Source organism: Eleutherodactylus coqui, chromosome 4 (genome assembly GCF_035609145.1).
Source record: "Eleutherodactylus coqui strain aEleCoq1 chromosome 4, aEleCoq1.hap1, whole genome shotgun sequence".
Taxonomy (NCBI): domain Eukaryota; kingdom Metazoa; phylum Chordata; class Amphibia; order Anura; family Eleutherodactylidae; genus Eleutherodactylus; species Eleutherodactylus coqui.
In genome coordinates, this window is record NC_089840.1 from 95872115 (window position 1) to 95894943 (window position 22829).

At 45.3% G+C, this 22829-nt stretch overlaps 1 protein-coding gene across 4 annotated transcripts in view; it reads left to right on the plus strand.

The window, feature by feature from the left end:
* The window catches only part of LOC136625583 (arylsulfatase D-like), a 126780-nt gene that overhangs the window by 64503 nt on the left and 39448 nt on the right, over window positions 1-22829 (plus strand). For 2 of the 4 annotated variants that reach the window (XM_066599894.1, XM_066599895.1), the window contains exons 6-8: window positions 4381-4517; window positions 7783-7917; window positions 9327-9489. In XM_066599894.1, the coding sequence (XP_066455991.1) occupies window positions 4381-4517; window positions 7783-7917; window positions 9327-9489 (435 nt within the window). Of the gene's footprint in view, window positions 1-4380; window positions 4518-7782; window positions 7918-9326; window positions 9490-14763; window positions 14886-17221; window positions 17975-22829 lie in introns of those variants that run through there. The other 2 variants (XM_066599897.1, XM_066599896.1) reach the window with 2 other exon arrangements.

Consider the following 22829-nt stretch of genomic DNA (forward strand, 5'->3'; position numbering starts at 1 on the left):
AGAATGTTCCCCTGCCTGCGCTGTACATGCTGCCTGATCTCTGCGCCTCCCCTGCTACCTGGCCCTCGGTACTGCGCCTTCTGCCACTAGCGCTGTCGGATGGGAAGTTTACCATCAGTTTGTCCACCAGCGCCCTGTGGTATACCATCATTCTCGAACCCCTTTCCTCTTCGGGAATGAGAGTGGAAAGGTTCTCCTTATACCGTGGGTCGAGCAGTGTGTACACCCAGTAATCCGTAGTGGCCAGAATGCGTGTAACGCGAGGGTCACGAGAAAGGCATCCTAACATGAAGTCAGCCATGTGTGCCAGGGTACCTGTATGCAACACATGACTGTCCTCACTAGGAAGATCACTTTCAGGATCCTCCTCCTCCTCCTCCTCCGGCCATACACGCTGAAAGGATGACAGGCAAGCAGCATGTGTACCCTCAGCAGTGGGCCAAGCTGTCTCTTCCCCCTCCTCCTCATGCTCCTCCCCCTCCTCCTCCTCCTCAACGCGCTGAGATATAGACATGAGGGTGCTCTGACTATCCAGCGACATAATGTCTTCCCACGCCTCCGTTTCCGAGTGCAAAGCGTCTGCCTTTATGCTTTGCAGGGAACTTCTCAAGAGGCATAGCAGAGGAATGGTGACGCTAACGATTGCAGCATCCCCGCTCACCATCTGGGTAGACTCCTCAAAGTTTCCAAGGACCTGGCAGATGTCTGCCAACCAGGCCCACTCTACTGTAAAGAATTGAGGAGGCTGACTCCCACTACGCCGCCCATGTTGGAGTTGGTATTCCACTATAGCTCTACTCTGCTCATAGAGCCTGGCCAACATGTGGAGCGTAGAGTTCCACCGTGTGGGCACGTCGCACAGCAGTCGGTGCACTGGCAGATTAAACCGATGTTGCAGGGTCCGCAGGGTGGCAGCGTCCATCTTGGAGTTGCGGAAATGTGCGCTGACCCGGCGCACCTTTCCGAGCAGGTATGACAAGTGTGGGTAGCTTTTCAGAAAGCGCTGAACCACCAAATTAAAGACATGGGCCAGGCATGGCACGTGCGTGAGGCTGCCGAGCTGCAGAGCCGCCACCAGGTTACGGCCGTTGTCACACACGACCATGCTCGGTTGGAGGCTCAGCGGCGCAAGCCAGCGGTCGGTCTGCTCTGTCAGACCCTGCAGCAGTTCGTGGGCCGTGTGCCTCTTCTCTCCTAAGCTGAGTAGTTTTAGCACGGCCTGCTGACGCTTGCCAACCGCTGTGCTGCCACGCCGCGCGACACCGACTGCTGGCGACGTGCTGCTGCTGACACATCTTGATTGCGAGACAGAGGTTGCGTTGGAGGAGGAGGAGGGTGGTTTAGTGGAGGAAGCATACACCGCCGCAGATACCAGCACCGAGCTGGGGCCCGCAATTCTGGGGGTGGGTAGGACGTGAGCGGTCCCAGGCTCTGACTCGGTCCCAGCCTCCACTAAATTCACCCAATGTGCCGTCAGGGAGATATAGTGGCCCTGCCCGCCTGTGCTTGTCCACGTGTCCATTGTTAAGTGGACCTTGGCAGTAACCGCGTTGGTGAGGGCGCGTACAATGTTGCGGGAGACGTGGTCGTGCAGGGCTGGGACGGCACATCGGGAAAAGTAGTGGTGACTGGGAACCGAGTAGTGCGGGGCCGCCGCCGCCATCATGCTTTTGAAAGCCTCCGTTTCCACAAGCCTATACGGCAGCATCTCCAGGCTGATCAATTTGGCAATGTGCACGTTTAACGCTTGAGCGTGCGGGTGCGTGGTGGCGTACTTGCGCTTGCGCTCAAACAGTGGCGCTAGCAACGTCTGGACGCTGCGCTGAGAGACATTGCTGGATGGGGCCGAGGACAGCGGAGGTGAGCATGTGGGTGCAGGCCAGGAGACGGTAGTGCCTGTGTCCTCAGAGGGGGGTTGGATCTCAGTGGCAGGTTGGGGCACAGGGGGAGAGGCAGTGGTGCAAACCGGAGGCGGTGAACGGCCTTCGTCCCGCCTTGTGGGGTGCTTGGCCACCATACGCCTGCGCATGCTGGTGGTGATGCCTCCCCAGCTGATCTTGGCGCGACAAAGGTTGCACACCACTGTTCGTCGGTCGTCAGGCATCTCTGTGAAAAACTGCCACACCGTAGAGCACCTTGACCTCTGCAGGGTGGCATGGCGCGAGGGGGCGCTTTGGGAAACAGTTGGTGGATTATTCGGTCTGGCCCTGCCTCTACCCCTGGCCACCGCACTGGCTCGGCCTGTGCCCACACCCTGACTTGGGCCTCAGCGTCCTCACCCGCGTCCACGTCCTATAGGCCTACCCCTACCCCTCAGCATGGTGTATTACCAGTAGTGCAGAAACAGAATGCTGTAATTAAATGTGCCGCTTATTGGCCTGTGGTTGGAGGCTGACTTCGCTTACCGAACGCACAGCAGAGCCAGGAAATAATTTTGCGCAAGCCTGCTGTAACACTTAGCTGGCTGCGTATGAATTAGGAGGACAACTACACCCAGCACAGACCCAGTACACTGAGGACAGTCACAGGCAGCCCAAATAGATTTTTTTTCCAAAATGTTTTTGAAAAGGCCCACTGCCTATATTCAATAAATATATGTCTTCTGTCCCTGCCTCACCACCACTACTGGCCCTGGGCTATGTATAATTACTGCAGGGCGCAATGCTCTGCACGGCCGATATACAAAAAAAAAAAAAAGTGCAACACTGCAAAAAGCAGCCTCCACACTACTGCACACGGTTAGATGTGGCCCTAAGAAGGACCGTTGGGGTTCTTGAAGCCTAAAATACCCCTAACGCTCTCCCTATAGCAGCTCCGGCACCAGCAGCATTGTCCCTGATCTCTGTCAGAATGCATCTGTGGCGAGCCGCGGGAGGGGCCGATTTATATACTCGGGTGACACCTGATCTCGCCAGCCACTCACTGCAGGGGGGTGGTATAGGGCTTGAACGTCGCAGGGGGAAGTTGTAATGCCTTCCCTGTCTTTCTATTGGCCAGAAAAGCGCGCTAACGTCTCAGAGATGAAAGTGAAAGTAACTCGAACATCGCGTGGTACTTGTCACGAGTAACGAGCATCTCGAACACGCTAATACTCGAATGAGTATCAAGCACGGACGAGTACGTTCGCTCATCTCTAGTAATAAAATAAATGTTTAAAAAAAATAAATCTTTCAGCGATTTGAAGAACGAGAGTGGGAGGTGAATTGGAATCTTTAACTTGGTTGATACCAGTACCAAGTGCTAAGCCGGACAACAGTCAAGGCAGAGCAACCAAAGCAATGCAAACATTAGACCTGTGTGTTGTGTGACCAGGTCCACAAACATTCTGACAATGTGATATGTATTTAGTATGGCTGCTTTCTGCAGCAACATGAATAAGTTTTTGGTTTAGCTGTAACATTTCTAGACATTTGTATAGTGCATATGGTCCAACCCCAGTGGTAGAGAAGATGACAGGCACAATAAGTACTCCATCCATTCTCCATAGGTGTCTCATCTTCTGTGGAGTTCAGTGTAATTAGTGATTGTCTCAGTGTATGCATTGTGAATGCTGTGAGTGTTTGGGATGGATAAAATAAAAAATAAATCTTGTTACTTGTAATTTATTTATTACCCCTCACCAAGCTGGGTACACATTTTACTGACCTCGGAAGGATGGAAGGCTGAGTCGACCTTAAGCCAGTTACCCGAACCATGCAGGGATTAAATCTATGATGGATGGGGTTTCTTAGGTTTGTCAATGAGTGTGATGGCTGGTCTGTTGTGGTGGATTGTTTTGTCTCTGTCGTAGTACAATTTGTGTGTGTTGTTTTCTAGGACTGTCTGTGGAGTGTATTTCTAGTATATAATATGAGTGTCTGATAGTTGGTGCTTGTCTACAAGCTCTTAGCGTATTAGATTTGCTATTTGTTATGTCTTTGAAAATAATCTGTTTGTGACAAGAGCAACTGGAGGTGATGTGTTATATTGTTTCTGCCACATGTGGCCTTTTCAGCACGTGTCATCAGTAAGTGGGGTGTCTTTTAGGATGCGTTTTCTGTAGTTTCTTGTGTTTATGACTTGATCCTGTATGGCAATCATGAACCCCTCTGTTTCTCCAAAGAGGTTACCCCGAACCAGACAGCAGTTTGACACAGTTTTGTCAACATGATCCAGATTGATGTCTAAGGTATGCCTACCATGGAGCTTCTTTAGGGCCCATGATTGCTTAATGGTATTGGCGTTTTTCATGTGTTATTACTTTTATTATTATCATGTATAACCCTTATGAATATTATTATTATCATGTTATTATTCCTTAGTGAAATTGGAGGTTAGATTTTTTAAAATATTTTCTTCAACTTCAGTTTAAGTATTGTAATTCTTTATTTATTTTATAAGAAATAAGGACACCCCTTTCCTGCTCATCGTCTCTTTTCTCCATGTTCATATACCACTGATAACCACAAAAGCATTTATGGGGAAAAGCAAGCATGGGCGTTATGGAGATAATGTTGAAGAAATGGACTTTATGGTTGGTAAGTCATAGTAACATAGTATGTACGGCTTAAAAAGACAGATGCACATCCAGTTCAGCCTGTTATCCTGTAATGTTGATCCAGAGCAATGTAAAAACCCCATGAGGTAGAGGTTATTAATGATACTTATTATTATTAATGAGCTTGATACTCGTTCGAGTATTAGGGTGCTCGAGATGCTCGTTACTCGAGACGAGCACCACGCGGTACTCGTCTTGACTAAACAAGCACTGACCATTGAATTCAATGGAGCCGGCGATACAGCCGGCTCTATTGAAAGCAATGGGCTGCCGGCGATCGCGGGATGAATTGTCGGGAAGGGCTTAAATATATAAGCCCTTCCCTGCAATTCATCCAGAAATGTGTAAAAATAAAAAATAAATATACTCACCTTGTCCCGGCAGAACGATGTTAGCCCATTGAATTCAATGGAGCCGGCAATACAGCCCGCTCCATTGAAAGCAATGGGCTGCCGGCAATCGCGGGATGAATTGTTGGGAAGGGCTTAAATATATAAGCCCTTCCCTGCAATTCATCCAGAAATGTGTAAAAAAAAATATATATACTCACCTGGTCCCGGCAGACGGAGTTCAGCGCGGCCGGCTGCAGTCCTCCTGTACTGCTCTGAACAGCTGTGAGTAGTATTCAGCAGCCGGGGATTTGAGAGCTGCCCCTGAGCCAGAGGAGAAGGATCTTTATGCTGACAGTGCGGGGGGGGGGGGGTGTCTCACTCTTGCCACTATTGTGGCTTAATAGTGGGACCTGGGAACTTGAGATGCAGCCCAACATGTAGCCCCTCGCCAGCCCTATCCATTTCTGTGTCGTTCCCATCACTTTCTTGAATTTCCCAGGTTTTCACAAATGAAAACCTTAGCGAGCATCGGCGATATACAAAAATGCTCGAGTCGCCCATTGACTTCAATGGGGTTCGTTACTCGAAACGAACTCTCGAGCATCACTGAAAGTTGACTCGAGTAACGAGCACTCGAGCATTTTGGTGCTCGCTCATCTCTAGTTATTAAGTATATTTTTACATATTAATATTGATAAAATTGATATTACCTATTTCGAACAAATCGGATTATTACTTTATATTATCTTTAAATGATTAGTTTTCTTATTCTTCTGTGTTTAATACTTATATTAATATAAAATATATCAAATTAAGAGCTCTGCAGTTTTAGCTCATAAAGTTCAGCATAGCAGAGAGATTTTGTATGAATAAGTTAGAGCAACCGCTATGTGCCTCCATATAAAATCAAAGTTACATTATGAGCCCCACTTGTGAATTAGTTTCTATTAATACTTACAAAAACAGTGTTGTGTTATGCATCATGTTAAAGTAATCACTTAATTTATGTGAAACTCAATCAGGTATGCCTAAATAACCCCTTCCCGCTCCAGGACGTACCGGTACGTCCTGGGAGCCTGGTACTTCCCGCAACAGGACGTAACGGTACGTCCTGGGGATAGCGCGAGATCACATAAGATCCCGCGCTATCCCGCAGCGGGAGTCGGCTGTCAGTCACAGCCGGCGTCCCGCTGCAACAGCAGGGGGACATCGGAGATGCGCCCCCCGCTGTTAACCCCTTCCCTGCCGCGATCTAAGTAGATCGCGGCAGGGAAAGAGTTCACAGAGGGATCACGCTCCCTCTGTGTCTCCGGCCGGCTCTCGCGATGTCATCGCGAGAGCCCGGCCTGTCACCATGGCAACAGGACGCCAGACACTGGCGTCCTGTATTGCCTATGCCTAGGATCGCTGTATAAGCGATAAGGCATGGCAGGGCAGTAGCTCTGCCATGCCTTATGACAGCGATCATAGGCACAGTGATGTAAGTCCCTCAGAGGGACTCAAATAGTGTAAAAAAAAGAAATGAAAAACGTAAAAAAAAGAAAAATGTAAAAAAAACCCTTTTTTTATGCTTTTTCTAATATTTGCATAAAAAAAAGGTAAAAAAATTTTAAACCCCACATATTGGGTATTGACACGTCCGTAACAAAGTGTACAAAAAGTTGAACACTTTTTATTTTGTACGACAAAAAGCGTAAAAAAAACGCTAAAAAACAGAGACAAAATGCTAATTTTTAGCATTTTGCCTCCCAAAAAATGCAATAAAAGTGATCAAAAAAGCCATACATTCCCCAAAATGGTACCAATACAAACTACAGCTCATCATGCAAAAAATAAGCTCTCATAGAGCTCCGTATATAGAAAAATAAAAAAGTTACAGGACTTTGAATGCAACTATAGAGAAAAAAAAAAGATTTCCAAAAAAAAGGGGGTTTTATTGCAAAAAAGTATAAAAACCTAAAAAAAATATAAGAATTTTGGTATCGTTGTAACCGTACCGACCCGCAGAAAAAATGTAGTGTGTCATTTATGCTGCATGATTAACGCTGTAAGAAAAAGAAAAAAAAATCTATGGCAGAATTGATGCGTTTTCTCTCCCTGGTATCATAAAAAAAAAAAAAAGTTTTACGATATAGTCTATGTACCCAAAAGTGGCACAGATAAAAACTACAGCTCGCCGCGCAAAAAACAAGCCCTTATACGGCCGTGCCGACGGAAAAATAAAAAAGTTATGGCTTTTGAAAAATGGAGATGGAAAAATCGCTTGGTCCTCAACGCCAAAATAGGCCGTGTCATTAAGGGGTTAATAATTATCATTTGATGAATCAGAGACGAATACAGTGAGAAACACCCAAGTAATGTTTCCAAGTTCTTCTGTTTTATTGGTCCAATGCAAGAGGTGTGTCACCCCCTACAAAGTAAACATATAAAACTCTACAGCATGCATGATACTTCTCTTTTAGCAAAACATTACAAAGGTCAAGCATGACAAAGTTGCATGCTTAGCGTATGGAACCCTGTTAGTAAAATTTGACATTGTGTCTTTTGCACACAAACTTCTTTCTATGCACACAACACAAATATCATGCACACAACACTACTGCATAAAATATAATTCAAAACTTTCACAATCAGATATATAATATATAGAGAGCAATATTCAACATGTATGGAAGTTGAAGGAAAGCCTTTTACTTAGGAGTTAAGATTGCCACATTGTCTTCTGGATATAATCTAATTTCCATGTTTTCCAAGCTTTTTAGTCTACAAGGTGGCAATAAGATGGATAGAATACTGTCTTATTTACTGTTGCATTTGTTGCTTATGGTTTTACATGAGTCCTCACTTTCTGTGCAGTGTAACCAATTTATTCTTTAGTGGCTCATAATCTGAACAATGAATATTGTTTTCCAGGTTCAGTCGTTAATGCTATTGATAATGCAGGACTAAAGAACAACACAATGATCTATTTTACCTCTGATCATGGAGGACATTTAGAGGCTAATGATGGAAAATTACAAACTGGAGGATGGAATGGAATTTATCGAGGTGAGAAAAGAGATCATAGAGTGATATCATACAAGCTATATTTGTATTAAAAACTGTCATATTACGGCTTTAGAAGATAATGGTATTAGGAGGGCGCTCCAGACGGAGTCCAATACACAGTGTGCACACCAGAGTATAAAATCAATGGAACTTACCCGGTGAATAGTGAGGTCTGTCAGGACCCCATTATCACCTCCATATCCAAGTATGCTTGTAATTATATATATATACTCCTGTATATATCCACTGCAACCGTATCAATAAATGCTTCACCAATCCAGAGGGGGCTAGGTCCGGAGAGCAGCTGATATTGTGGGTCTTATTGTAAAATAGGACCCACCATGGAAGAAATCATAAATGGTTGCACATAAGTGCAAAAAAGTTATATCAGCGCTACTTATAGTTATCACAGGAATCCCAAAAAGTGATAATAACCAAAAGGATTCTTTATTTGGACACAGAGGTCCTAGGTGCAACGCGTTTCGTCTTTAAAAAGACTTTGTCAAGCACAAAAATGAATATAAAGATTACAATGTTGCAACACCTCTATATATATATATATATATATATATATATGTATATACACATACATACTTGTAAACCTATGCCGTACACATAACGATGCCTGTCCTGGGGATGGAATGGTCGGCGCCATGATGGATGGGTCACGTGGCGTCCGTGTGATAAGTCACGTGATGACGGCGTAATGACGGAATCCGCGTCATAACACTGAAGGGCAGAGTTAGAAACGCCGCTAGATGGTCGGCGCCATGTTAGATGGATCACGTGACGGCATAATGACGAAATCCGAGTCATAACGCTGAAGAGCAGAGTTAGAAACGCCGCTAGATGGTCGGCACCATGTTAGATGGATCACGTGACTCCTGCGTGATGAGTCACGTGGTAACAACGTGATGATGCAATCCGCATCATAGCATTGAGGGGCGGAGTCAAGATACACCGCTAAGAAATAAATGTTTAGGAAATTCAATATATTTTATATGTTAATGAAGAACAGTGTATCCAAAAGAGACACTGCCTATTACGGCTTTAGACGTTTTCATTGTTGGTGGAGATGGGGGTGCTAAGACTACCATCGATCACTGAAATTCAGAGGCAGAAGCAGTGAGTTATGTGCTGTGCCTCTTTGACACCAATTAGCTTGTGATCATATTACCATAGTTGAAAGTCTACCACCCATATACGACTAACTCCATCTTGCGTGGAAGACTATTTTCTAGGGCAAAAAGTAGTCAGTGCTGTAGAAGCACAGAGTTCAATTTGATTATTCATATATGCATTCATTTTTTTTTAAATTACTCACAACCAATGCATGGAAATGAGCATCACGTAATGTATTAAACTCATGTAGTGCATTTACAATATGCTCTAATGATATAAACTTATAGGAGGAAAAGGTATGGCTGGCTGGGAAGGCGGTATCCGAGTGCCAGGGATAGTCCGGTGGCCTGGCATTATTCTCTCTGATGTAAAAATTGATGAACCCACAAGTCTAATGGATATCTTTCCAACCGTGGTCCACCTGGGGGGTGGTGAATTGCCTAAAGACAGGTTTGTGTTATTGAGGCTTCCAACTGGGCCGCTATGTAGATTCTTTCTGCCATGCAGATATGCAGGGATCATTTATGAGCTTGATGTTTATGTTTTCGAACTTTTAATGCTTAAAATTGTTTTTTTTCCTTAAAAACTTTTTAAAACTTATTTTTACTATTTTTTAAGTTCCTGTAGGGGACATAAACTTGGGACTTTTCTGTATTACAGTACAATGCCATTCTCCCAACAACCTATTAATCCTATCAAACTTTCCCTAATATTTCCATGTAGTACCATTATTCCATACGTCCATCTAAATCAAACTGAAAGTCTGTACTTTTTTTTGCCGACCTGCACCACCGCTGCATTACAGCCAGCTTCAGATTTCACACTATTACTTAAATTGGCAGCCAGGGATTGCAAAAACTACATCTCCCACAATGCCCTAGTGCCAGTTACTAACAAGTGCACATTTATGACTGTACAGACTGTGTCATCATTACAGAAGCATGCCTGACCAGCTAAAACAGTGCAGTACACAGGTTGTAACCATTGGATACCAATGGAGAGCTAAACAGGGGGACACCACTGTTAAAAAAAATATCTCTGCAAATTGTAACATTATATTGCAAAATTATGTTATTACTGCCGTGTCAGCAGCCAACATGCAGTAACTGTATTTATGAAATAAGCACACAGGAACTATTAACACCACAGATCCCGAAAGCAAACAGTTAATGGTAAAGAGAAAATAAAGTAAACGGGTACTATCCTTGCGGGACTCTAAAATGTAAACGTCACTAACTAAATGGTGAGTGTACCGTCCCGATAAGGACGCACTTATGCAGGAACCTGAGGTAATCTCTAACTTTGATACCTGGAAAAAAGATACCACAATCCTACTGAACACACTCCACAAAAAATCAAAAATCCAGAACTCATCTTTAAGTTGCAAGAAGAAACTTAAAAACTGTCATATTATGGCTTTAGACGTTTTCAGTGCCCAGTCCCTAGTTTAAACACTTCTCCAGCCTTCTAGCCATATTCTCCTCCAGCACAGCTGCACCCTCCCCATAAAGGTTCAGCCCATTCCTATGGTAAAGCCTGTAGACAACAGCGAAGTCAGCCCAGTTCTTAAAGAAGACAAACCCCTCCTTCTTACACCAACTCCGGAGCCACTTGTTTACCTCCCCAAGATCCTGCTGCCTTCCTAGTGTGGCTTGTGGTACAGGTAGTATTTCCGAGAAAACTACCTTGGAGGACCTCACCCTAAGCTTGGATCCTAGGTCCCTGAAATAGTTTTTGAGGGCCCTCCATTGATCTCTAATTTTTGTTCATTGATGCCAATGTGCACCATGACCGCTGGATCCTCACCAGCCCCTCCCAGTAATCTTTCAGTCCAATCCGCGATGTGTCGAACTCAAGCGAATGGAAAACAACACACCGTTCGATGATCCCGGTCTTTGTGGCAGATTGCCCTATCTATCCTCCTTATAATTGAGTCTCCCACCACTAGGACCTGTTTAGCCTGCACTGCACTCTCTGTCCCCTTGTCACTGGAGCAGTCCTTTCCCTGGCGTTCAGTGTCGTGTTGCAGCTGTGCTAGCTCTGTAATGGCATTCCCCTCATCTGCCAACTTTGCAAACTTGTTGGGGTAGGCCAGTTCAGAAGTATCTTCCCTGGTTCTCTTCCCTTTACCCCTTCTAACTGTCATCCAGCTAGCTGCCTGCTCCCCCTAACTACCGTCCGCCCCCGCCTCTACCCCAGCGACTGCCTGCTCAGTGAGCAGCAAACTCCTTTCCATGTTGTCAGTGGCTCTCATTCTTGCCAGTTGCTCATTTAGATCCAGGATTTGGGCTTCCAGATGTCCGATGTGCATGCATCTTCTGCAATAGTATGCACCATCAATCGGCTGATCAAAGACCTCATACATTGCACAAGTAGCACACTGGACAGCATTGTCAAGCATGGAGCTCATCCTAATGGGGATCTACAATTTACTTACGGAAGAAGTGAAGATTGACTAGATCACACTCCAAACACGCCTCTGCCCGTTTACAACCGCTCACGCTCCTCTCCCCTTTCGAAATCCCTCATGCTTTTTTCATTTAAACACTCACACACTTACTGCTTGCTCTCACTCAGTCACACAATTCTGCTTCACTTACACTCACTCAGTCACACAATTCTGCTTCACTTACACTCACTCAGTCACACAATTCTGCTTCACTTACACCTTGCTCACAGACACTCACAGCCCCTTACTGATACACAAAAACACACACAGACACCTACTCACAGACACTTACACACAGACAGTTACACACAGATGCTTACACGTTTACTGACACTTAGGCTTTATTCCCACGAGCGTATATCAGCCATCCGTTTTCTTGGCCGGCCAATATACGCTGTGATCTGATGCAATGGATTCCAATGCATCAGATCACATGGCCATATTCCTGAGACGTAAAAGGGCCTGTCCAGGCCAATATAGCACTGGGAGTTTTTACCTCGGGCCCAAAAGATAGTTTTGGAACTATCTTTTGGGCCAGAATGCATCGGCCACTGCATGGGCTCTCACTCTTTGTTTTGTTGGTCACATAACATGAGCTGCTAGGCAAGTTATTGCTAGAACTTGGAAGTCCTCCTCTCCCCTCACTTTCCAGGAACTGCGTAACGTACTCCATTTTGCTACTATTATTTAGAGAATATTGGCATTGCATCTCAATACTATAAAGAAATGTAATTCTTACTCGGATTATTGAATAAAATATTCATTCCCTAGGCTGCCCACTAATGTGCTGTCTCATATCACCTCTCATTGCCCCAAGAGATTCTAGGAGTTCAGACAGCTGTTGAACACGCTCTCATGTCCGATAAGATTTTTGCCTACTGGGAATCTAATTGATATCACCCTTATCCCCTGGTAGTCATGGATATTAATATGTTATTATGTTTCTTTTTTTTGGTTTAATTTTTATTTGCAATATGCAGTTTACTCCGGCCAGGGATAGTAGTCCACTGAATCTTGAAGAGCTCCTTTAAGGATACTATTGATACACTCTTAAAGAGATTGTCCAGGGTTAGAAAAACAGCGCTACTTTCTCCCAAACACAGTCCTACCCTTGTTCGTAGGTTGTGTCTGGTATTGCAGTTTAGCTCACACCCACTTTGATAAAGTTGAGCTGCAATACCACACTAAATCCTAAGGGTGGCGCTGTGTTTGAAAGAAGAAAGCAGACATATTTTTCTAACCATGGACAACCTCTTTAAGCTCTGGTACAAACGTAACTGATGTCTGGTAGTTTTTGTAAATACTGTAAGACTATACTTGTAGGCATGTAAGAGGTTTACACTGACAGCGCTCCCTCCTACAATAGAGCAGCTTGCAGCTGCTGCAACAAGTTAAGCCTCAACCCCTCCAGTCCACGAAACAGCCAGGAGGGGGAGCAGGGAGGAATAAAGACCAGTGCTTTCCAGTTCATGTCTGGTGAACACTGTAGTGCTGTGCCAGAGCCATGTGGGGTGGGGGAAAAGAAGGGTGCTCCGAGTGCCATTTTGTTGAAGCCTTGTGTGAGGCTTTGTAGAGTGGATGCTCCCCCTAGATGATGCAGCACCACTAGAGGAGAGTCGGTGGCCATCTTAGTCAAAATGGCAAGCTTGCATTACTGCTACTTTCTGTCGGACTGCGTTCACTGAAAGCTGTGACACAGCTCTAAATGCCATTTTGACTAAGGTGGCCACTGACCCTCCTCTAGTGGTGCTGCATCATCTAGGGGAAGAATCTACTCTACAAAGCCTCACACAAGGCTTTAACAAAATGGCACTCGGAACGCATATTAGCCTTTTACTCACTACCCCTCAGCCTTAACAACCAATCTGGTTGATTCAGACAACCCAAACAACCAATCAGGTTGCTGAAATTGTGAATCAGAGCCAATCAGGTTGCTGGAATTGCTCCATAATACTAATCTGGAGAGTAAAAAACTAATATGCTCTCAGCAGCACATCATAAAGGAACCTCAGAACTGGACTATACCAGGGCTAGCAGCACCAGGACCAGCAGATGTGGCAGCGACCATTTAGAGTGACTATTGGAGCACTGCCTCCCGAAAAAGAGGCGAATATTGACTGTTTGTTTAAGGCTGCGGTCACACAGGGCTGATTCCCGACGGAAATCCCGCGGTTTGGCCGCAGCAAAAAACCGCAAGATTTCCGCCGGGAGAACTGCCACGAAAAAACCCGCGGCGGCTTTGAAGCGGCCCGGCCGCTCGCTCTCCTGCTGCGGCCAGCGCTCCCATAGAGGAGAGCGCAGCCGCAGCGGAAAGAAAAAAAGAATGGACATACTGCGGTCGGCAAAGCCGCGCCGCAGCCGCGGTTTCTGCCGGATTAACCGCAGCGGATTGGCCGTCCCGTGTGGACGAGATTTCTCAGAAATCTCGTCCACATGGCTGGCTAATCCCGAGATTAGCGGCTGCAGGCGGATTTGCCGCGGCGAAATTCCGCACGGAATTTCCGCTGCACATCTGCCCCGTGTGAACCCAGCCTAAGACACATTGTGTAATTTGAGGTGACAGATTATATGGATTGCTATGTTGTATTTGGGTTAAGTGCTATGAATAGTGAATTAAGTGTTGCGTAACATGCATGCAGTGGCGTGGCAATGCACTTAAGGCACTATATATGAAGGAGTTACAATAGATGGAAGTCATGCACTGCATTTTATGCGGTTGTTCAACATACACTGGCACCTATGGTGCATGAGGCTAGAGATGCAGTCTCAGTCCTCTCACAGTACTTCAATAGATGGCACCAACCGCTCTCACCAGCTGACATCTTTTCTCCCGATCAGTTCAGATCTGGTAAATCGCTCATCTGAGACTCTCTCTCATGGGTATTTAACAGTTTCCATGCAACAAACTCCATCTCTTCTCTAATAAATTGTTGTGCCACACCACCAAGCATGGAAGCGGGCCTCTCTTTTATTCCTAGCCCTACAGCCAATTAGTGGGCCGCTCAGGTCCTGTCAGTCCATAGCAGTAGAATTAGAACAGACATCAATGTGACGTCTCTGAAGGTCCTAGCAGGAACATATGCAAAGTCCAACAGTGAAATTTATATAACGGCAGTTAATCCCTTACACATGTGCTGCAGTCACAGTATGGATACTAAAACGTGGCAGTACTGCAACTGTCTGTATGAGCTTGTATTGCCAACACAGAGCTGGAGAAAAGCATAATTAAAGCACAAATCTGTGGGCATTTAATTTACTTGTTTCTATTACATTAGAATAATTGATGGAAGGAATCTGATGCCGCTACTCACAAGAGAAACACTTCACTCAGAACATGAGTTTCTTTTCCATTATTGTGGGACTCAGCTACATGCAGTCCGTTGGCATCAAAAAGAGAGTAAGTACTTGGCTTCCTATTCATTGTGATATATGTTTGAATCCACAGGATGGTTTTACTATGGCTAACACTGTGGTGTTTGTATGTTCTGCCAATGTACAGATACGTTTTTAAGGTTTCAACGCACTCAGCAATGATGTGAATACCCTGATTAGTTCATAGTGAAATCATCCCTAATGCACACATGGTAACTTTTGGCTGCGACAAAGGTTGTGCAACCAAAGATCAAAGTGTAGCTCTGTGAGCTCACACGCATATTGAGGTCAAAGGAGTCACAATGCGAATCACCGAATGCCGCTACTGTAGGTTACACAAATTCATCAAGGTTGAATTTTTTACGACCTGCAACTTGCAGCATACCACCAGTGACCTCCATCAAGTAGAAATTTGCAGGGCTCCACAGCAATCTTTGGGCACGCAACCCATGAGGGTGAAGTTGCTGTTTAGCCTTGGTCTTAGGACTCATGTCCACGGGGAAAATTATGCCCGCTATGGATTCTCCATGGAGAATCCGTAGCGGGTCCCTCCTGCCCAGCGGACATGGGGGCTGAAAATAAGAATAAACTTACCCGCAGGGGTCCGTGCGTGTCTTCTCTTCTTCGCGGCCGGATCTTCTTTCTTCGGCGGGCGGATGTACTCGGCACGTCGGCGGCGTGCCGGGCGCATGCGCCGGGCATATCCGCCAGGCTGACGAAAGAAGATCCGGCCGCGAAGAAGGGAAGATCTGCACGGTCCGCTGCGGGTAAGTTTATTCTTATTTTAGGCCTCCCGCGGATCCGGACGGCTTCCATAGGCTTCAATAGAAGCCGTGGGAGACCCACACCAAAATCGAGCGTATCCATTTTTTTTCATGCTCCATATTTTTTTTATTCACTTTTATTGACCATCCGCGGGTATTTATCTACCCGCGGGTGGACAATGCATCCCTATGGGGTGCGGATCCGCGTGTGGGAGAAGAGTTAAAATCCGCTGTGGATTTTAATTCTTCTTTTCCCCGTGGACATGAGGCCTTACTGTCTTCCTCCTTCGTAAATAAGTCCATGAACAGTACTGAGAATTGGCATGAGATCATTTTTGGTAGAGGTCTACTACATATGTTGGTGCTGGTACAGGAAATGAATAATTGAAATTGAAAATAGTAATTGAAAAGTACAATTGAAATCTAGTGAAAATAAAATGATAATTTGTCATCAAGACAAGCCTTTAAATCTTACAGAAAAACAAGTCAGCGATGCTCCTCCTGAATACTCCCTTCCTGAAAGACCAAGTTAAAGGGGTTGTCCCGCGAAAGCAAGTGGGGTTATACACTTCTGTATGGCCATATTAATGCACTTTGTAATATACATCATGCATTAAATATGAGCCATACAGAAGTTATTCACTTACCTGTTCCGTTGCTAGCGTCCTCGTCTCCATGGTGCCGTCTAATTTCAGCGTCTAATCGCCCGATTAGACGCGCTTGCGCAGTCCGGTCTTCTCCCTTCCGAATGGGGCCGCTCGTGCCGGAGAGCTGCTCCTTGTAGCTCCGCCCCGTCACGTGTGCTGATTCCAGCCAATCAGGAGGCTGAAATCGGCAATGGAGCGCACAGAGCCCACGGTGCACCATGGGAGAAGACCCGCGGTGCATCGTGGGTGAAGATCCCGGCGGCCATCTTACTAAGGTAAGTAAGAAGTCGCGGGAGCGCGGGGATTCGGGTAAGTACTGGACGTTTTTTTTTTTTACCCCTGCATCGGGTTTGTCTCGCGCCGAACGGGGGGGCTATTGAAAAAAAAAAAACCCGTTTCGGCGCGGGACAACCCCTTTAAAGGGATTTTTCTGAATAGGTCACCAATAGAAGATTGGCAGATGATGAGATGCTATGAATGGCCAGAACTGCCAAAACACCGTCCGTAGCGCATTAGCCTGATTTGGTATTGTAGCTCTCTCAAAGACCCTTCAATGCCTTCTATATGACAGCAGCCATGACAACGTTCATGCTAAACTACTATGGATACAGCCACCTGGATCTGCTTGGGAGGGCATTCTTTCTTGTGTCACACTCAAAAGGAATCAGCAGCACTAACTTGTTTTTTTAAAGACATCTTTTAGATTTTCTAAATCAAAGAGGTCTCTCAAGGTGACTTCTTACCTTAGCCCATGTCCAGATGTATACTCTGCATAGCTACAGTCCAATAAATATGAAAGAGGTTTCAAAACTCTATTCATATAGTGATGAAAACATCTCCATGGATTTTGGAGTATACTGCAGACATGTAGATCTGCATCATACCTATTACATCATGGATTTGGCACACATATAGAAAATTAAATGTTTGTTTGCATTTTGTCTTCCTAGGTGGCGCTATTTGGAAAGCTCATTATATGACTCCAGTCTTTTTCCCGGACGGTGCAGTGGGTTGCTACGATATTATACTCTGTGTTTGTGAAGGAGACCATGTCCATCACCATGATCCACCATTATTATTTGAATTATCAGCTGACCCTTCAGAATCCAACCCTCTGGACGCTCGTGTAGACCCACAATATAAGAGCGTACTAAGCAGAATAAAGACGGCAGTGACAGAACATCAGAAGACAATCAGTGTGGTGCCTCAGCAGCTCTCTTTCTTCTATAGTCTTTGGAAGCCCTGGTTACAGCCATGCTGCGGGACATTTCCCTTCTGCTGGTGTGATAAGGAAGACCACAACGTAACAAGACTCCTGGGATGAATTCCCATATATCAGTTGAGTCTGGCCACTTTGGAGCTCTTGGGCGGATACCTTTGTCATAAACTCCTGTTTTAATTACATCATGTAATTGCTAGAAGCCATCTAAGAAATAAGGCATATGAACCCACCAAATGTTAGGAAACTTGATAGACTTAACAGACCATAAAATAAATCATCAGTCAGTGGATCAACTGTATTGCTATTCACGCATCCTTCTCTGTTGATTTCAATTGCAAATCCTTCTAATTCACCCTCTATAATAATGTCTATTGTTTTTTAGGAAACTTTTCAAAAGTTTGGTTCACAGAATTTCAAGAAAAGGTTTGGTTTGGTTCGATTTAGTTCAAAATAAACCCAACTTCACTGAATACCTATAAAAACTGGTGTATTATTATTCTGACTCAATAACATGGCTGTAAGCGTATCGGCTGAAGTAACTTCTCTTGTAGTTATGAACCAGTACTCACACCAAATATATGTTGTCAGACAGCATCCAACTCGACTGCAGAGGCATGTGAGAAGATTCCAGGGTTTATTCAGGTAGAAATCTTGTAGAATGCACATTCAGCAGTAGGTAAAAAGAGTGATGATGAGCCAGAGCACAGAGTAGAGACCTAACACATAGGCTATAGACAGGAAACTCCCTAGCAGGAGGAAAGGGAGGGGTTATGCAACACAGGGGGTACAGAGAACCAGGAGGGACAAACTAAAGAAGGCAAACACTTACAGATACAGTACAGGTTATACATGTCAATGAATAGAGTCAGGTAGATGAGACATGACACTCCCCGTCTGAAATCTTTAGATTTCACTGAATACTGTTTTGACATAATGTCCTTCAAAGTCCAGAAATTCTTGTTTAACCTAAAAAACAAGTAAACAAATGCAACAGCAATAATAAATGAACAAATCAACTGTTGTGGCAAAGGTAATCCACAGGTGGACTTCTTCAGTTTCTCTCGGTTGCAGTCTGCGGTGATATGCTCCCCGCCATGAGCTGTGTAGGATAATCAAGCTTCCTTAGGTGACTTCCTTCCTTGGAAGAAGAAGTACTAGTTCACTGATTGGACGGAAGAAAACTCTTACAGTGCCTCCTTTTGTCACTTTGACTTCCACTTTTCGAATTTTCCCATCGTCGTTAGGGATGACCTTGGTGACGAGACCCATGGGCCATTCGTTCCGGTGAACCTCTTTGTCTTTCAGAAGAACAAGATCACCAACCTGGAGATTGGGTTTTGGAGTCTGCCACTTCTGACGACTTTGAAGGGTGTGTAGATACTCCATCTTCCAACGGTGCCAGAACACATTGGAGAGATGTTGAACTTGTTTCCACTGACGTCTGTAAATGTCACTACAGTCAAAGTTGCCTGGAGGAATAGTAGCAGTCCCAATTTTCTGGGTGAGGAGCGTGGCTGGAGTAAGAATAAATGGAGAATCAGGGTCTGAAGATACCGGGACTAGTGGTCTTGCGTTGATGATAGCAGAAACCTCAGCAAAAAGGGTGACCAATGTTTCATGAGTGAGTATCGACGACTTGTGATCCATTAACATTGAATCAAGTATTTTTCTTGTAACGCCAATCATGCGCTCCCAAGCTCCTCCCATATGAGATGAATGCGGAGGGTTAAATACCCAGGTACATCCATTGTTGAGCAAGAAGTTGCCTAGTTGTAGTTCCTTGCAGGCTCCTACGAAGTTAGTCCCACAGTCGGACCTCAGCTGTTTGACTGGTCCACGAATGGAGAAGAATCTTCTAAGAGCATTGATGAAACAGGAAGAATCCATAGACTCAATCACTTCAATATGTGCTGCACGAATGCTAAGACAGGTGAACAGCACAGCCCATCTTTTGCTATTTGCGGCGCCACCACGCGTCTTTCGTGTGACTACGGACCACGGACCAAAGACATCCACACCAACGTAAGTAAAAGGGGGATCAGTACTCAACCGATCTGCTGGTAGGTTCGCCATTTGCTGTTGTTGTTGTCTTCCCCTTAGCTTGTGACACTTGACACATTTATGGAGTACGGAGGAAATGCTTCTCTTCATTTCTACGATCCATAAACCGGCTGACCTGATGGCACCTTCAGTGAACTGTCTGCCTTGGTGATGCACTTGATCATGGTGGTGTCGGATTAGCAAGGTAGCGATATAATGTCCACCTGGTATGATGATGGGGTTCTGTTCTTTATTGCATAGATCGGATTTCTCTATCCGACCACCCACTCTGAGCAATTTGTGGTGGTCAACTACTGGGTTGAGTTTATAGAGTGCGCTGCTCTTGGGCGGACTGATGCCCTTCGAGATATTGTCTATCTCTAAGTGATACACCTCTTGCTGCGTACACTGGATGATGATTTGTTCAGCAAGTTCAAATTCTGTGACCGTAGGGTGTGCTTTACACATATGCCAACCACTACACTTTGACAATGCGTTCTTTGCAAAACACTGAGCAATGTGAATTAGTCTGCCAATAGCTTGCACGAGAGATCTCCATGTCGAGAAACGTTCAAAGCGATGTGACTTCAGCTTCACCTTAGAAGTTACAGAAGTGTAAAGTGTAGAACTTAGGGCTCTGATTTCCTTGTCAGACGCAGGGTCCACCAGATCATAGATGGCATTGGTAGGTAACAAACAAGGATCTTCGTATAGAAAACTTGGAGGTGAAGACCATATGTGGTCTAGCAGATCTGATGTTGGTGCGGCTCTCGTTCCCCGGTCGGCTGGATTAAGTCCTGTAGGGATGTAATGCCACTGGTTAGGGGTGGAGAAACTTCTGATCCTTTCTACTCGGTGTCCTACATACACGTAGAATTGTTTTGTTTGGTTGTGTATATAACCGAGAACAACCTTACTGTCTGTGTAAAAGGTGAATGAATCAAATGCGACGTCCATTTCATCCCTTATCACTTCGGCGATCTCTACTGCTAGCACGGCTGCACAGAGTTCAAGTCTTGGTATGGAATGCGCAGGTTTTGGGGTTAGTTTGGCCTTACCTAGTACGAATCCACAGTGTAGCTCATTGTTGGCTCCTGAGATCTTCAGATAGGCCACTGCGGCTATGGCTTCCATTGATGCATCAGAGAAGATGTGTATTTCCCTTTTGACAGCAGCTGAAAGAGAACTGGGAGCATAACAGCGCGGTACTTGGAGTTGTTCTAATACTTTCAAGAACCTTTTCCATTTTTCCCACCTTTGTTGTTTCTCAACGGGTAAGGGAGCATCCCAATCCATATTCTCAGTAGTAAGCTGTCTCAGAAGTATCTTGCCCTGAATAGTGATGGGGGCTATGAATCCGAGAGGATCATAAAAACTGTTCACGACTGATAAAACTCCACGCTTGGTGAAAGGTTTGTTGCAAGCTAATATTTGAAATATAAATGTATCTTGTTCGATATTCCAGAGCAATCCTAGGCTGCGTTGTATAGGAAGAACCTCAGAGCTGAGGTCAAGGTCCCGCAAGTTGATTGCATGATCGTCAGATGGAAAGGCCTTCATTACTTCCTTGCTGTTGGAGGTAATCTTGTGAAGCCTAAGGTTTGCGGCAGACAGCATTTCCTTGGTTCTGGTGAGGAGATCAATCACCTCTGCGCTTGTGGGTAAGGATTTAAGTCCGTCGTCTACGTAGAAGTTCTTCTCGACGAATTGCCGAGCATCCGATCCGTGCTCCTTCTCACCTTCTTGGGCTGTCCTTCTCAGTCCATAGATTGCTACAGCAGGTGATGGACTGTTGCCAAAGACATGTACCTTCATCCGGTAATCTATGACCTCTTTGCTGACATCATTGTCCTTGTGCCATAGGAACCTGAGATAGTTTCTGTCGTCTTCCTTAACGATGAAGCAATGGAACATCTGCTGGATGTCAGCCATAACCGCAACGGGTTCTTGTCTGAAACGAATTAGAACGCCCATGAGGCTGTTGTTTAGGTTAGGGCCTGTGAGGAGAAGGTTGTTGAGAGAGACACCTTCATGCTGAGCACTGGAATCAAACACAACTCTGATTTGTTCAGGCTTGCGGGGGTGATACACGCCAAAGGACGGAAGGTACCAGCATTCTTCTCCTTCCCTTACCGGTGGCGCAGGTTCTGCATGGTCTCTATCGAATACCTTCTGCATGAAGTCTACGAAATGTTTTTTCATTACTGGTTTTCTCTCAAGAGTGCGTTTCAGAGAGGAGAATCTAGTGGTAGCTTGCTGCCTATTGTTAGGTAGCTTTACTCTTGGAGAACGGAAGGGTAAGGGAGCTACCCAGCTATTGGAGTCATCTTGGGTGAATTCCCTTTCCATGACCTTGAGAAATTCAATGTCTTCTCTAGCAGGTGCCAACTTGTTATCGTCACTTGTTGTATTGAACACTGTTGATCCAAGACTGTCATCCCAGAGGAAAGTGTTTGTACTGTCTTGTTGGTCGTGGTGCCACTTACTGTTAGTCAGTTTCTCCTTCACCCGATAATGGTGTGGGCATGGATGAAAATAAGTACCGCGACCATTTGGCAAGATGTGTGTTTTAAATGAGGAAATCTTGGTTGGCTTTTTCATCTTGTCTATACAGACATTGCCTATGATGACCCATCCTAAGTCAAGGCGCTGGGCAAATGGTGCATCATGAGGTCCATTAATTTGCTGACGTATTTTGTGCACCCTAAGAATGTCTCTACCCAGCAGAAGTAGGATCTCTGCGCTCTTGTCAAGGGCTGGTATTTCGTTAGCTATAGCCCTTAGGTGGGGATGATGGAAAGCGGCCTCTGGTGTAGGGATCTCTCCCTATTGGATGGTATCTGATTACATTCAACAAGTGTGGGCAAGGGTATCTCAAGATTGCCCTTAAGAGAGGCTACTACAAGTCCGCTGGCTCTTCTCCCCGAGACCTCTGTCACTCCACTACATGTACCCAAGGTGTATGGGTAAACATCTCCCTTTATGTTAAACAAATCAAAGAGTTCTGACCTTGCAAGTGATCGGTTGCTCTGGTCATCGAGGATGGTGTACACCTTCATATTCCTTTCTGGTTGACCCTGGGGGTACACATCGACTAGGCATATCCTTGCACAGGACTGGTCACAAATGCCTTCTCCACAGACTTCTGTGCATGAAGAAGATACAGTGGTAGGACTTTCTGCTTGATCTGTGTTCTCCCCGCCGTACGTTGGTGGGGTAGGGAAACTTGTAGCTGGTGCGGTTCTAGGTTGAGATGGGTGAAGAGCTTGTACATGATCTTCACAACCACACTCAAT